The sequence below is a fragment of the Saimiri boliviensis genome, chromosome 9 (genome assembly GCF_048565385.1).
Source record: "Saimiri boliviensis isolate mSaiBol1 chromosome 9, mSaiBol1.pri, whole genome shotgun sequence".
Classification (NCBI taxonomy): Eukaryota; Metazoa; Chordata; class Mammalia; order Primates; family Cebidae; genus Saimiri; species Saimiri boliviensis.
In genome coordinates this window covers 61,843,911-61,859,732 of record NC_133457.1, presented here as the reverse complement: position 1 = coordinate 61,859,732, position 15,822 = coordinate 61,843,911, and the positions used below count along the sequence as shown (strand labels likewise).

General features: G+C 38.7%; 1 protein-coding gene across 1 annotated transcript in view; it reads right to left on the bottom strand.

Annotated features, from left to right (window-relative positions):
* The window catches only part of STAC (SH3 and cysteine rich domain), a 158,481-nt gene that overhangs the window by 10,774 nt on the left and 131,885 nt on the right, over positions 1 to 15,822 (bottom strand). The window contains exons 9-10 of the mRNA XM_003930911.3: positions 8,134 to 8,185; positions 7,885 to 8,022 (exon numbers count right to left, since the gene is read on the bottom strand). Coding sequence (XP_003930960.1) covers positions 7,885 to 8,022; positions 8,134 to 8,185 — 190 coding nt within the window. The remainder of the gene's footprint in view (positions 1 to 7,884; positions 8,023 to 8,133; positions 8,186 to 15,822) is intronic.

Genomic DNA, 15,822 nt, shown 5'->3' with positions numbered 1-15,822 from the left:
GTTAGCCACATAAATATCTTCTTTTGAGAAGTTTCTGTTCATGTCATTTGCCCACTTTTTGCCCACTTTTTACTGGGGTTGTTTTTCTTAAAAATTGTAAATTTGTTTAAGTTCCTTGTAGATTCTGGATATTAGATCTTTGTCAGATGGGTAGATTGCAGTAATTTTCTCCTTCTGTAGGTTGTCTGATCTCTTTGATAGTTTCTTTTGCTGTGTGGAAGCTCTTTAGTTTAGTTATATCCCATTTGTCAATTTTTGCTTTTGTTGCAATTGCTTTGATGTTTTCATCAGAAAATCTTTGTCTGCGCCTATGTCCTGAATGGTATTGCCAAGACTTTCTTCTAGGGTTTTTATAGTTTTGGGTTTTACATTTAAGTCTTTAATCCATTTTGAGTTAATTTTTGCATAAGGTATAAGAAAGGGGTCCAGCTTCAATCTTCTGCATATGGTTAGCACATTCTCCCGGCACCATTTATTAAATAGGGACTCCTTTCTCCATTGGTTGTTTTTATCAGGTCTGTCAAGATCAGGTGGTTGTAGATGTGTGGTCTTATTTCTGAGATCTCTATTCTGTTCCATTGGTCTATGTGTCTGTTTTTGTATCAGTACCATCTTGTTTTGGTTATTGTAGCCTTGTAGTATAGTTTGAAGTCAGGGAGCACAATGCCTCCAGCTTTGTTCTTTTTGCTTAGGATTGCCTTGTGTATACAGGATCTTTTTTGGTTCCATATGAGTTTTTTTCTAATTCTGTGAAGAATGTCAATGGTTATACACCCTCTCAAGACTGAAACAGGAACCAGTTGAATCCCTGAATAGACCAATAATAAGTTCTGAAATTGAGGCAGTAACAAATAGCCTATCAATTAAAAAAAAAAAAACCCAGGACCAAATTTATAGCTGAATTCTATCAGAGGTACAAAGAGGAGCTGGTACTATTTCTTCAGAAACTATTCCAAACAATTGAAAAGGAAGGACTCATCTCTAATTCATTTTATGAGCCTGGCATCATCCTGATACTAAAACCTGGCAGAGATACAACAAAAAGAGAAACCTTCAGGTCAATGTCCCCAATGAACATTTATGTAAAAATCCTTGATAAAATACTGGCAAACTGAATCCAGCAGCACATCAAAAAGCTTATTCACCATGATCAAGTTGGCTTCATTCTCAGAATGCAAGGCTGGTTCAACATATGCAAATAAATACATGTAATTCATCACATAAACAGAACTAAAGATGAAAACCACATGATTATCTAAATAGATGCAGAAAAGGCCTTCAGTAAAATTCAATGTCTGTTCATTTAAAAAACTCTCAATAAACTAGGTATTAAAGGAACATACCTCAAAATAATAAGAGCCATTTATGGCAAACCCACAGCCAATATTATACAGAATGGGAAAAAGCTAGAAGCATTCCCCTTGAAAATTGGCACAACAAGGATGCCCTCTCTCACCACTCCTATTCAACATAGTATTGGAAGTTCTGGCCAGGGCAAACAGGCAAGGAAAAGAAATGATAGGTATTCATGTACGAAGAGAGGAAGTCAAACTGTCTCTGTTTGCAGATGTCATGATCTCATATTGAGAAAACTCCATCATCTCAGCCCAAAGCCTTCTTAAGCTGATTCGCAAAAGTAATGTGCCATCACAAGCATTGCTATACATCAACAATGGACAAGCAGAGAGACAAATCATGAATGAACTCCCATTCATAATTGCTACAAAGAGAATAAAATACCTAGAATACAACTAACAAGGGGAGTGAAGGACCTCTTCAAGGAGAACTACAAACCACTGCTCCAGGAAATAAGAGAGGGCACAAACCAATGGAAAAATATTCCATGCCATGGATAGAAAAAAATCAGTATTGTGGAAATGGCCATACTGCCCAAAGTAATTTATAGATTCAGTGTTATTCTCATTAAAGAAATATTTTTGGCCAGGTGTGGTGGCTCATGCCTATAATCACAGCACTTTGGGAGGCTGAGGTGGGTGGATCACTTGAGGTCAGGAGTTTGAGACCAGCCTGGCCGACATGGTGAAACCCTGTCCATACTCAAAATATAAAAATTAGCTGGGCATGGTGGTGGGCACCTGTAATTCCAGCTACTTGTGAGGCTGAGGCAGGAGAATCACTTGAACCTAGGAGGTGAAGGTTGCAGTGAACCAAGATTACGCCATTGCACTCCAGCCTGGGTGACAAGAGTGAAACTCCATCTTAAAAAAAGAAAAAAAAAAAAAAAAAAAAGAAATGTTTTAACGGCATTTTAAAGTTGATTTAATAAGGATATGCTTTAAATTTTAAAAATAAAGAAGGCAGGTGCAGTGGCTTACATTTGTAATCCCAGTACTTTGGTAGGCTGGGGTGGGCAGATTGCTTGAGCCCAGGACTTCAAGAGCAGCCTGAGCAACATGTTGAAACCCCATCTCTACATTAAATACAAAAATTATCTGAGGATGATGGTGCACACCTGTGGTCTCAGTTGCCTGGGAGGCTGAGGTGGGAGGATTACCTGAGCCCAGGGAGTGAAACCCTGCCCCACCACACACACACAAAAGAAGAAGACGAAGAAAACAGAAAACATACTCTGTCAACACAAATTCTCACTGTGTTCATAACAAGTGGATAACTTAATTGTATTTGGAAACTAGAGCTCTGTAAAATAATAATAATAATAATAATGATAATAATAAGACAGATTAACCCCTGAGGTTGAAAATGTGAATTAATCAGAGATACGCATCCCATTTATCTTCAGAATCAAATATATTTTATTTTCCTGTTAATGAGCATTTGTCTCTTTATATTTGCAAGGTTATAAATATATTGGCAACTTTCAGGTGCTTACTGGGTAATTTTAGGTGGCATTAATCACTGCAGATGAATTCCTCATTTAGGCTTTTCTCTTGAGTGACGATGGTAGCCAGAAAAATGACTTCTGCTATGCATCTGTGGTGGCCGGGCCCTGTGCTAAGGCTTTACATAGGTGAGCACGTTTAACCCTCACATAAAGTTCAAGAGGGAGATGCTACTATGCTGATGAGAAGGTTGACATTCAGAGGCTACTTTGTCAAAATTGCACAGGATATAGATCCATTTCTGTATGACGCTAGTATCTGTGTTCTTTCTATTACATGCTCCCTGCAATTAACAAGCATATTTTGAAATCTCCTACCTAAAATAACTTAGAACACTAAAATGGAGATAAATTTTGAAATTTGTTTCTAAAACAGATTTTTAGAAGGTAATTTTTCTTTGAAATGGCTGATGTATTTAAAAAATTGGTACTATGTTTATTACCTGAGTGGTGAAGTAATCTGTACACTGAACCCCTGTGACATGCAATTTACCTATATAAGAAACCTTCACATGTACCCCCTAACCTAAAGTAAAAGTTAGAAGAAAATAATTATGAGCAGACCCATTTGGTTCCATGTTCAGGCTGAAATGTTCTATTATATCCTGAATGTGTCTAGCTGAAGAGGCTGAGTTGCTCGCCTTACCTCCTCCACACCCCAACCCCTAGCAGATTCGGTTTAAGCATGTAGGCGTACAATTCAGGTGTGAGGCCCATTCCCAGAAAAAAAAATGGGGGGGGAATATGCCAAAGAATTGGTGGGAGTCACTGAACAGATGTTCTGCTTCTGGAAATTGATCAACTTGAGCACATTTTAATTTGTCTTCTGGCTTTGCCAATTGTATTTTAGTAACATAGAAACAATGTTTGCTCTCAAATGAAAAAGCATAAGATTATTCTGAGAAAAAAAACATGCTAGCAAGATCATTGAATAACACTTTGCCAATAAAGATGAACATTCTTCCCAAATTTATTTCATTCAAAAGAGTTCCCAAATTTTTGGAACAGGAAGTTGGGTAAACTTAGAGAAGTTTGAAGTGTTGGCATAGAATCAAGCTGGGAAAAGTGCCCATTTGCTTTGTGGGTTGTGTATGGCGTCAGAGACAGGGTGTTATTGTGATAATGATGCCTATGCCTGGAATCAAGAATGACTCAATAGGGAGCCCACCTGAGCAAGAACTTGTTTTCAAGAAATCCTCTGGTTCCGAGACACCTGTCTTTATGACACTTGCCATCCTTGGGAGCTAAGCTGCTCTTTACTGTTCAGAGTTCATTCCTCATTGTTCAGGGCACGTGGCTAATGGAAAGCCCTGATTTGGAGTTTGCAGACCTGTGTTTACTTTCCAGCCTGGACACTTACTAGGCTTTTGCCCTTTGAGCAAGACACATAACCTGTATGAGTGTTTGTTTCCTCATTTATAAAATAGAAAAAATGAATCCATAAAATTCATAGGGCTTGTGTATGACCCCTCAAATAAATGTTGTAGGTATATAAACTTTATATAAACAATGTGTCTGTGTGACATTAAATAATAACTAATAATAATAATACAGTAATTGTTATTGTGACAATGTTTAAGACAGTATTAATTTGTTCTTTCCTTTCCTTTGAGCCAGGGACTAGAGATAAAAGGTTCTCTTTCAAAAAGCAGACCCCAAAACAGGGTCATCACATCCAAAAAGGAATAGCCATGTGGGGTTTGCACATACTTTTATGGGAAGTAGAGTGGTCACTGAAATCTTCCAGGGGTAGGGGTAGTGGGTTTCCAGAGACATTGTCATTAAGGGAAACCCTCAGATGCCACTGCTCTGTATAGGCCAGGCGTCCCCAAACTATGGCTCGTGGGCCGCATGCAGCCCCCTGAGGCCATTTATCCGGTCCCCCCACCGCACTTCAGGAAGGGGCACCTCTTTCATTGGTAGTCAGTGAGAGGAGCACAGTATGTGGCGGCCCTACAACGATCTGAGGGACAGTGAATTGGCCCCCTGTGTAAAAAGTTTGGGGACGCCTGGTATAGGCAGATGCTAGCTTCTGCTGTTTCCTCTTTGAGGAGTGTTCAGGAAAGTGATAGATCGGCAAATAACAGCCCCACGGAGAACAAGCAACTTCAGGCAGAAAATGAAGGATCAGGTGCTTTTAAGTGAGATGTATTTCATGTCAGCACATTGATGGCTTTTGATCTCTTTAAACAGATATTCTGTCCACAAGTAACCTGGTAAAAGAGAGCTTGTGCAATTTACAAAATGCTGTGTGTCCTGAAGTGGGCACATGATATAAGCAATTTTTATGAAAGAGAATAATGCCAATTTCAAGTAAAACTGTGAAACCAGGGTGAAACCATAGAGCCCAGTGACCCAATTTCCTAAGGATATTAGAGACTTTAACAACCAAAAATCATTAGATGGCATACAGCTCCCGGGGTTATTGCATCTATATAAGAAGCAGAGAAGGCAGTTCTATATAGCAGGGCTGGGACATGGTGATGTGTGCGTGTCTACGGGCATTTTTACACACGTGCAAAGTTGAGGCCCAGGAAACCACAGCAACACTGTATACCTTTATCTTACTAGATTAGAAAGACAAGATTGAGTATTTTAAATTGTGCTTCTTTTTAAATTTACTTTTTTTTGTAAATTTTTTTGTAAATTAATACAATGAAAGAAATTTAAATGGAAGAGAAAAAAGCCCTTACATATTTTACTGCCATTATATCATGAATACTTATTTGTTCAGGGTTTATGAAACCATCATTTAAGATGGCAACACTATATTTGAAGATACCTGCCCTCTCTCCTAGGTCTCTCCTCACTTCTCCAAAGGCAGATCTGATTGCACCACATATGCAATATGTGGTTTTTTACTGTGTTTTAAAGCTTCCTCTTCTCTTGTTCTTCCTGGGAGGGCATCAGGGCATCTTGTGCCAGTTTTGCATAGTCCTTTCTGCTCCTTTTCTCCAATGGGGCATCTGGTACCACTGGCTCCTTAGATTCAGACCAGCCTGTGGTGGTGGTGGTAAGGTGGGTGGGTTGTGGTGAGGCCTCTTAGGGCTGGCTCCAGATCATACCTGGTACTCCGTCCAGTTCACTATGGTTCCATGAATGAAAACAGGGCTTCAGGCCCCATCTGCGTCTCTCCCTTTGTGTTTACCTTGGGAGAACATTGACTGAAATCTGGGTCCAGATCTCAGTATTCCAATTCCATAATAATATCAAAACACCATCAAAATTGCTTATTTTGTCCATTAAAGAAAATATTATCATTGAGCTAATCACTTCTGTTGTTGTGCAACTGTTCCTAATTCTCACCATCATGAGTATCACTCTGATAACTACTGTTTTTTTTTTTTTTCATATAAAGTCTCCCCTTGTTTACTTTAGGTTATTTTTTTGGATACATTATAGAAAATGGAATTAATGTATTCATGAAATTGAGCAATTTCATGGCTCTAAATTTATGGCACCAAATCAGTATCCAGATGAGTGGACTAATGTCTCTTAGCATTTATAAAAGTGCCAGTTTCAATGACTCCATCACCACCTTTGTTAAAATATATAGGGAAAGTAATGCTCAGAATTATTGGTCTCTGATTTTCAATGATTTTCATTTACTTGAATATAAAGGGAGGGTGAGTTACATTTTTTTAAAAAGTTGTCCTCCATATTATCATTTTTCTTTTAAAGATTATTTTGAGTAGCCAAAAAAAGGTAAATTATTATTTTTTGAGGATATGTTTGTTAGTTTGAAAGTGATAAAGTCAGTTGAGGCTACACGTGGAATATACAATGTTTGATTAACTGGGCAAACAATTTTTAAAGCTACAAATCAGCTGTAATTATAAGGTAATGACTGATTTTTTTGGTGTGACTTAGAAACTATCTTTGAAGCAATCCTAAAAAAGGCATTCACAATGTGCTTTGGGCAACTCTACTGAACAGAGATATATAAAAATTATTATTGCCTTTTACATTTTGAACTTCCTTGTAGGGTAAGCTTTATCAATGTCAACTCCAGGCATTCATTGCCTTGGGAAATAATAAAATTATTATACCAAGAATGCAGAAAGAAAGAGCGGAAAGATTTTGACTTCCAAAGTTGAAATTTAAGGTCCTCTGTGAGACTTTATTGGGAGAGAAAATAAATTTTTTAATTTTCCAAATTCCCCAATAGTATATCAAGAAAAATCTTGGATATCAGAGTATATTATTTTACTCTGTAGTGAGGACACAGGATATGACCTGAGGGGAGCTGCAATCAGAGAAGGGAAGGTAGGAAGGCCTCTCTCTGCTGGAAGATAGAGGAAGAGCAGGCCAGAGAGTTAAGCTGTGAGCATGCTGCCTCTGTCTCTATCAGCGTTTCAGTCATGAGACAGTGGAGCTGAAAGACATACAAATGTTGGGGTTCACATTTTACTTCTCAGGAAAATTGACAGTATCAAAAAGAACTCTACATTCCTGGAGCAAGACAGTGACAGGCACCTGTAGATTAGATGTACGGAGACATTCATTTATGAGCTTGAGATAATATCTGGTTATCTAAGTTTAGTCCATGTCTTTTGCAGTGATATGAAACTGTTATGAGCTTCATTGAGCAGGTAGAGGCTTGGACCCAGATAAGAAAACCCAAGAGATTCCTAACAGCAACAACTAATAACTAAGTATTCACTAGAGAGCATTGAAGAAGTAACCACACCATTGGTGGACATTAACTCCGAGCCTGAATAAGAGAAGATGCCCACATTAGAGAGACCAGTGGTCCTCAGAGAAGATCGTGGGGGACTAGATGTCCTCAACCTGCCACTTGGACATTTCCTTTTGTGAACAGGAACCACCAAGTGAGATCCCTAAAATTTTGGTTTGCATGTTTAGCTCCTACAACATTGACATCATTGGAGTATGTGTATATTTTCTCAAAGTGAATACTTTGAATGTGACCCCACTCATTCAGATTTATACACGTTATGATGTTTATTAAAATGACATCCTATTTGGCCCGTATCTGGAATGTGTTTATACGATTTACTCACCTGATTCTCTTTCAGTGTTATCTGCCCCTGTTCCTTACAACCAATGAAGGTTCTAACACATCTAAAAATCTTCTCATTTTGTTGTACTCTCTGAACAAAGTTGGCTGGAAAGAAGCCAATTCTGTCTTGAATTTTTCCCTGAAAGGAAAAAGGAGGTATGCGTCCACAATTGCAGCATGTATTGTAATTGTAGTTATCAAATGATTTTTTCTTTCTTTTTTTTTTTTTTTGAGAATGAAAAACACTTACTTTCCACCAGTCTTCATTGGAATCCTCTAAAAGAGTAATTATGTCTCCTGGCCTAAAACAAAGAATGAATGAGTTAGGTAAAAAAAAAAAAAAAAAAGAAAACTAAGATACTTTAAAGACATGAGTAATCATGTCTCATTTATACATGTCGTCCTAAAAGAAACAGAAATAAAGTAAATATAACTTTTACCAGTTCTTCCAATTCAAGAAAATAGCTTTATTACACATTGAAAGCAAACATGATTTTATGCTGTATTTTAAAAATAACTGTTGCCTGTATTTTGATATATAAATGATAGAAAAGCTCCAAATGTTAGAAGTTGATACATTTCAATGTACAAGTCTCCCTTCATCTCAGCCCACGATTTACCTCCCATGCTCTGTGTGTCCTTCTAGACTCCTTCCCACACTCTTACATTTATAGATAATAAATACCTGTATTGTTAAATTTAGTATTGAGATCTAGAATTGGTCATTATCTTTATCATTATCTACACCTTCCCAATACCTTCTCAAAACCTAGCATACTTTTGCTTAGGTCCACTTTCCCTGCCTACCTTTTATGCTGGTATGATTGGAATTTTGTACTAGATGTGTGTGTGTGTGTGTGTGTGTGTGTGTGTGTGTGTGTGTGTGTGTGTTTACATCATTCATCAGTAATTACTTGGGTTTGTCTGACTATTGTTTTTCTATTTGTTTTTATTATGTTTGTTTTTATTTGTGTTTTTGCTTGTTTTTATTGCGTTTGTTTTTATTGCGTTTCTGTTTTTCTATTCAACATAGCTATCACAATCAGAAGATGATTATTTTTCACACTGGGAAAGTTTTTTCTACTATTTCTTTCATGTTTTTTTCCTGTCTATGATATTCTCTTCTCTTTCCTTTTGGAACTTCTGGTCAACACATGCCGGACCTTCTGAATCCATCCTCACACTTTCTGTCTTTCTTACACACCTCTAGTTTTATTTTCCTCCATGTTCTTAAATTTTTTCCTCAATTTTATTTTCCTGATTATTTATTTTGTATTTGGGCTTGTTTCTTCTATTATTTATCATAATACTAAGAATTGTTTTGGAAAATAATTTCAGAAAACATTTTTAGAAAAAAATAATTTCCAAGGGTTCTTTACTATTTCTGAAAGTTTTCTTTCTTTCTTATTGTTTCCTTATTCTTTTCTGAACGAGTTCTGAAAGTGGCTTTCCATCATGGCTGCAATATTATAATGGATTGTATTATATGATTCTAATATAAGAGATATTAATATGAGATTATTCTATTTTCAAAATATGTTTATAAGAGATTATTCTTATAAGAGATATTATATAATGTATATGAGATAATAAAATATATATAGTATTCTTATAACTTATTCTTATAAGATATTATTATATTTTCAAAACAGTATTTCTTTCTTGTACTGAATATTTATTTCCTCTAAAATTAGTTGGCCCATACTTTATCTTATTACTTCTTTTTCATGTCAAGTATTTTTACTAAAATCTAGTGTTTCTTGGTTGTCCCCTTTTTGAAAGACTGAACATGGAGGCAGGTGGATGTGGACGGCTTCTCTGCTGTTCCGTACCTCTGGTCGGCCATGAGTTTCTCTTTCAAGGGCAACGGCTATTTACAGGCTCGTTTAAGGGAGCAGGGTGTGTCAACTGGTTCATCTCCTTTTTGGATACTTGAATGTATAGCAGACAAACATTGGTGCCGCCTGCTTCTCCCAGCCTAATGGCTGTAGCAAGGAGGATTTTCTTTTATTTTTGGGGGTGGGAGGGATGAAGTCTCACTCTGTTGCCCAAGCTGGAGTGCAGTGGCACAATCTCAGCTCACTGCAACCCCTACCTCTCAGATTCAAGCGATTCTCTTGCTTCAGCCTCCCAAGTAGCAGGGACTGCAGGCGCGTGCCACCATGCCCAGCTCATTTTTTGTATTTTTAGTAGAGACAGGGTTTCACCATGTTGACCAGGCTGGTCTTGAACTCTTGACCTCATGATCTGCCTGCCTTGGCCTCCCAAAGTGCTGGGATTACAGACATAAGTCACCGTGCCTGGCCCAGCAAGGATTTTTTTTTACCCCTGGTGAGAGAAAAGATCAGTTTATTTTTCTCCTAAGTAGAGCTGCCTTTTCCTTTTTTCCATGCCCTGTAGAAAGTCTGAAGGTCCATAGTTATCTCAACACAGTTCTTTCCCAGGCTTCTGTGCTCACATAAGAGTCCTCCTTAGGCATGGGTTCCCTTTCTTTAGAGTATAGATGTTGGCTTAATTCTGGAGTCCAACATAATTGCTGCCAATTGTTCATTATAAATAGTAATGTGGTGTTTTGAATACAGTTGAGACTGTATCAGTTATGTATTGTCACAGCAATGCTGTGTGATAAACAGCCACAAAACCCCAATGACTCGCTCACAGGCCTGGGTGTTGGCTGGCTTTTGCTGAGGTGACTGGGGTAACTTTGTCCTATTCCACATTTCTCATTCCCTAGAAGGTCAGTTTCATAGCAATGGTCAAGATTCGGGAGCAGAGCATAGAAACATGCAAAGCACATAAAGCCTCTATGGCTTAGATCCAGAACTGACACACTGTCACTTCTGCTTCATTTCATTGGCAAAGCAAGTCTCAAGGTCAGTTCAGACTCAAGGGATGGGTCACAGGCTCCCCCTCTGTTGTGAGACAAACTGCAAAGTCTCATGACAGGGGTATGCATATAGGGAGGGGTGAATAATTAGGGCTATTAATGCTATCAGTCCACTGCAGACTCTTCATGCTCTTCAGTGAAGTGCTATGCCTTCCATGTCTCTTTAAGTGTGCTCCCCCTTCTATAGCTGTTTTGTCCTGAGTATTCTTTGGTCTCTGGTCATCTTCATTGTTCACAACTCAATTGCATTTGCTGTAGTCTTTGAGGAAATTCCCAATATTTCTGGTTCTCTTCTAGCATGTATTCTTGTTTTCTAGTACTGTTACAGATGTGTTAAAAGAAAAAGGTATTTTCTGACACGTCTAGGAATTGGAGCAAAAGTAGATTTGCGTGTTCATTTTGCTATTCTGATTCAATCTCCTTTGCTGTCATTTTCAATTCTCAGTTAATATCTGTCTTCATCAGGGATTCCAAATATAACAGGCTTGTTATACCTGGAGCATTAAGTACAACTGGCATTTTGGTATTTCAACAGTCACAGTTTCATGCTGATGCCACAGAAAGCGAGGTGGCTGAAAATCACTTTCCCAGGTCAGGGATTTAATTAAGCAGCAAGGATGAAAGTCAGTGTAGAAAAATCTTCTAAGCCCCAGCACATTTTGTTTAAACCAGCAACCTAAGAAACCATGAGTTAGTATCAAATATAGCGACTTTGCTGCTGCTCTTGTAGAAAGTTTAAGTAGGGAATAAAGCTAGAGGAGGTACATTTTCCTAAGAGTAAAAGAGAGAGACTGTGGGAGTACCTTTCCCTAAGGGTGAAAGAAGGTGCTGCCTGAATCCAACTTCTGTTTTTATAGTCTACTGAGAGACTCGCTCCTGACTGTGCCTAGAGGTGAGCAGTCCCTACCACTTGCCCCTTGTTAATTCAATTATAGATTAGAATAAAGGATTCATTGGGATAACAGGCTATAATCTTATGAAAAATACCAGACATACTCCTGGAAGTGTGATGAGTGTTCTGTCTTTTCCCAAAAAAGAACTCCACCAGGACCAGAAAATTGCTTGGTGAATGATTTAGTTATCCATTTATTATTTCCTTTGTTTTTGTTTACCCACTCATTCAACAAATATTTATAGAATGTGGACTCTGAAAGACTGCCATCTTACTAGGCACTGGGTTTACTATTGGTGATTAAAATTCTCACTAGGACTAATAGTTCACTGAGAAAGATGGGTAATAAACAAGTAAATAGGTAATAAAACATTTAATAAATATATAAATAATAAATATATCATGTGTAGGTATAATTAGTAAGTATAGAATTGTAAATTGGCTTAAGGATTATGAGGGAAATGAGAAGATGTAGCCAAAAAGGACCAGTAGATTCCTCTTGACATTAGTCAAATACTCCAAGCACCCTGCAGAGATAGCTAATGACTCTTTTTCGTTATAGAGAGCATCTTGTTCTAGGGTAGCCCTTGAATCCAAGATAGTAACTCTCTAGCATCTGGGTCAGCAAATCTCTGGCTTGTGGGAATTTTTACTACCCCTATACCCTTCCAGGCACCACACAACAATCTCAGCACTCTTTCCCCTAGAGCCTGTGCTCTGATTTAGAATTCTTTTCAACATTGGGCTGTAGGTGGTGGATCTGAATAGGCATGTGAGATAAAACCACTCTGCATAACATAGCCTATTATTATTATCATTTTGAGATGGAGTTTGGTTCTTTCGCCCAGGATGGAGTGTAGTGGCATGATCTCGGTTCACTGCAACCTCCACCTTCTGGTTACAAGCAATTCTCCTGCCTCAGTCTCCTGAGTAGCTGGGATTACAGGAGCCCACCACCACGCCTGGCTAATTTTTGTATTTTTAGTAGAGATCGGGTTTCACCATGTTGACCAGGCTGGTCTTGAACTCCTGACCTCGTGTTCCGCCCACCTCGGACTCCCAAAGTGCTGGGATTACAGGCATGGGCCACCACGCCCAGCCTGCTTATTACGATTTTAAAAAAATGAGTCTTGAACCAGTTTTGAGGCTCTAGCTGGAGGATAGTCAGTTCCCCTTTTTAAGCAGATGATCAAATCCCCACCCCGACAACTCCCTGATATGGGCTCTTGTACTCTGGGCCCCTCTGTACCAGCCCTAATGTTCCACTCTAGAGCCAGGTACTAGGCAATGAGGGACATCCCCCGTGCCCTGGAACCTGTGAAAATTATTCAAATTAATCATCTACAGGGAGCTCCTGGAAACCTAGCCTATCCCGATGCCTGCCACACATAATCTGCCTACGTAGCTCCGGCTTGCTGTTACCCTGACTCCCGGGGCAACCTTCTGTGTTGCCTTTAGTGGCAGCTCTTCACTCTCAACTGTTTTCTTCTGAACCCTTTCTCAGTTTAGTCCTCTTCTCCTGCCATGGTGTTGGTGTGTTGTGCAATGTCATCAAAGAAACAAACTAAAACATTCTACCAACTGGCTCAATTTAGAAAGAGCCTTGCCATTGGTCCCACAGGAATGGAGCCCTAATGCTTAAAATCCTCCTCTCCCCAGGCTGGACATGGCTAATCCGTGACTCTGCCCTCAATTGTTCTGTGCTTCTGTGGCTGTCAGACCCTTTCCATGGAATCATTCTTCATTCAGGTTATCACACTACAGGCACATTTGAGAAAACTCCTTCTCTGGCCAATAGTTATTCTCTTGCTTTCAGGAGACTTTATATTCCTGATCCATTATGTGTAGATTTCGTGGTTTAACTCTTTATTTCCAAATTCTTGAGACCAACTTGATGGGCTCAAGATACTTAAATACTTAAAAAATACTTAATACTTAAATACTTAAAAAATACTTAAATCCTCAAATACTTAAAGTTTCCTTTGCTTAATTCAGTCAGAGCATTGTACATTCAAAGAAAGGTTTTGCTTACATTGTAATCCATAATTGTATGCCACGATGTAAAGTATAATGAAATTCATAAACAACTGAAGCATCAGTTTCTTTTGGTGAAGAGAGGTTAGAGCACCACAGCTGGCCTTTGCTTTTGTTTGCTCAATAAAATTTACCATAGGCCCAGAGGAAGACTTTCAAGTTGGTTATATCATGAATTATTGGAACTCTTGAAATGGTGAAAGAGCTGTGGGCTAGCAAAGATAGCTACAGAATTATGCTTGCCAGTGAGGAGGACAGGGTTTAACTGTGAGTGTGTGTGCCTGCATCCATGTGTGTAAGAACCAATGGTTGCTTTCCGGGTTCATTCTCAGCAGTCCTTTTGTCTCTATCCTTTCTCAATTTTTCATACGGGCATTGAAACCCATCTCTTCCACTACCAGGTAAACTGTCTGCAAGGACTCGGTGTACACAGAGGGTGTGAATGATACGAGCTGTATGAAATTCTTGAAATTCTTTGGCCAGCTGTATGAAATTCTTCTGTAAGATGTTAGAAAGATGGTTTGGTCTTCCAGGGTGGGCTCTTGGAGGGAGGAGTGTGAGTTGTCCTGAGGGCCTCTCCCTCCAATCCCCAAGTAGAACACAAATCCCTAGGAGAGGAGACGTAGCGCCCTCCAGATGAGGACACTGCTTCTGAGAGAAATACCTTCTCCACTGTCTGAGACAAGCTGAGACCTCAGACTGACCCTACTTTGGGAAGCAAATGTTCGAAGCAGAATGCCTTAGGACACTTGCTTTCAGACTGTTTTAAAATTAAAAGAAAATGGGCCTGTCTCACTCCTCCATTTCTGCCCATTTATCCTAGGAAAACTATATGACATTCAAGTATTTTCTAAATGTTTATAAAATTTCAGGTATTGGAAGTGTGCATTGGGGGATACAAAAATGAAAAAAATTCTCTAAGCCTTTATTTTCCTATCTGTAAGGTTAGGATGATAGTACTTACCCCTTCAATATTTTTTGAGGACTGAATGACATAATACTTGTAATGCATATTTAGATAAGCCCACAGTAGATGGTGGCTATTACTGTAAAGACATAGTTAATGCCCTCGAGATGTCAGAAATCTCAAAGGATAAAGACAGTAAACTGTTCAAAATAAGTGTCATCCCCCGACTTGGGGGATGCTAGGGTGGTGTGGAAATGACAAACAAGTATAGAATTGATCCCAAACAAAAATCCCAAATACATGTGTCTCTTTGAGGACTGGCTATCTCAATTGTATCTATATACTTATATATTGCGAATGATAAATTATTGTGAGCTATATTTACTTTGCAAAGTTTAAACTTTTTTTTTAAAAGTCTAACTCCGTTGTCCAGACTGGAGTGCAATGGTGTAATCATGGGTCACTGCAGCCTTGACATCCTAGACTCAAGCAATCTTCCTTCCTCCATCTCCCAAGTTGTTGGAACTACAGGCACATGACACCACTTCCAGATAACTTAAAATGTTTTATGGGGTTTCATGATGTTGCCCAGGCTGGTCTCTAATTCTTGGCCTTAAATGATCCTCCTGATTCAGCCTCTTAAAATGTTGGGCTTACAGGCATGAACCACCATGCCTGACCTCAAAATTAAGTCTTCATCACTGTGATTGATATAGTATAGGGATTAAAATTGTGAATTTCCATAGAGACTTGTAATTTTTCACTTGTAAATTAGAAGATTTATTTTAATCATTGCCTTTTAAGTTTATGTCTCATTAGGGTTTTGGGAGGTATGGTTGGTTAATGAAATGGCTTTTGACTTCAGTGGCTTCCGACACTGACATTCGGTATGATTCAGAACTATGGAAAAGCTTCTTTCTCTCTTCAGATTATGTCCATTCTCCCTTCCTCCTCCACTCTACTTAGTGACCACAAAGGTGTATCAAGGTCCAGGAGCCGGACCTAGTATTCTACTGTCCAGGTGGCTGATTGTAATGGAGATGTTGACAGGGTTGAGCCTAGAGGTTAATGGCAATGTTCACTAAATGAAGTTGTCATGATTAGTTGCATCTTCATGCAAGTAAGCAGGCTGAGAGAGAGTTCACCACTTATAGGTAGGGTTTGAATCTATGACTAACTCCACTAAATCAAGCTGCCTTTTGTACCACCTATGCCATGT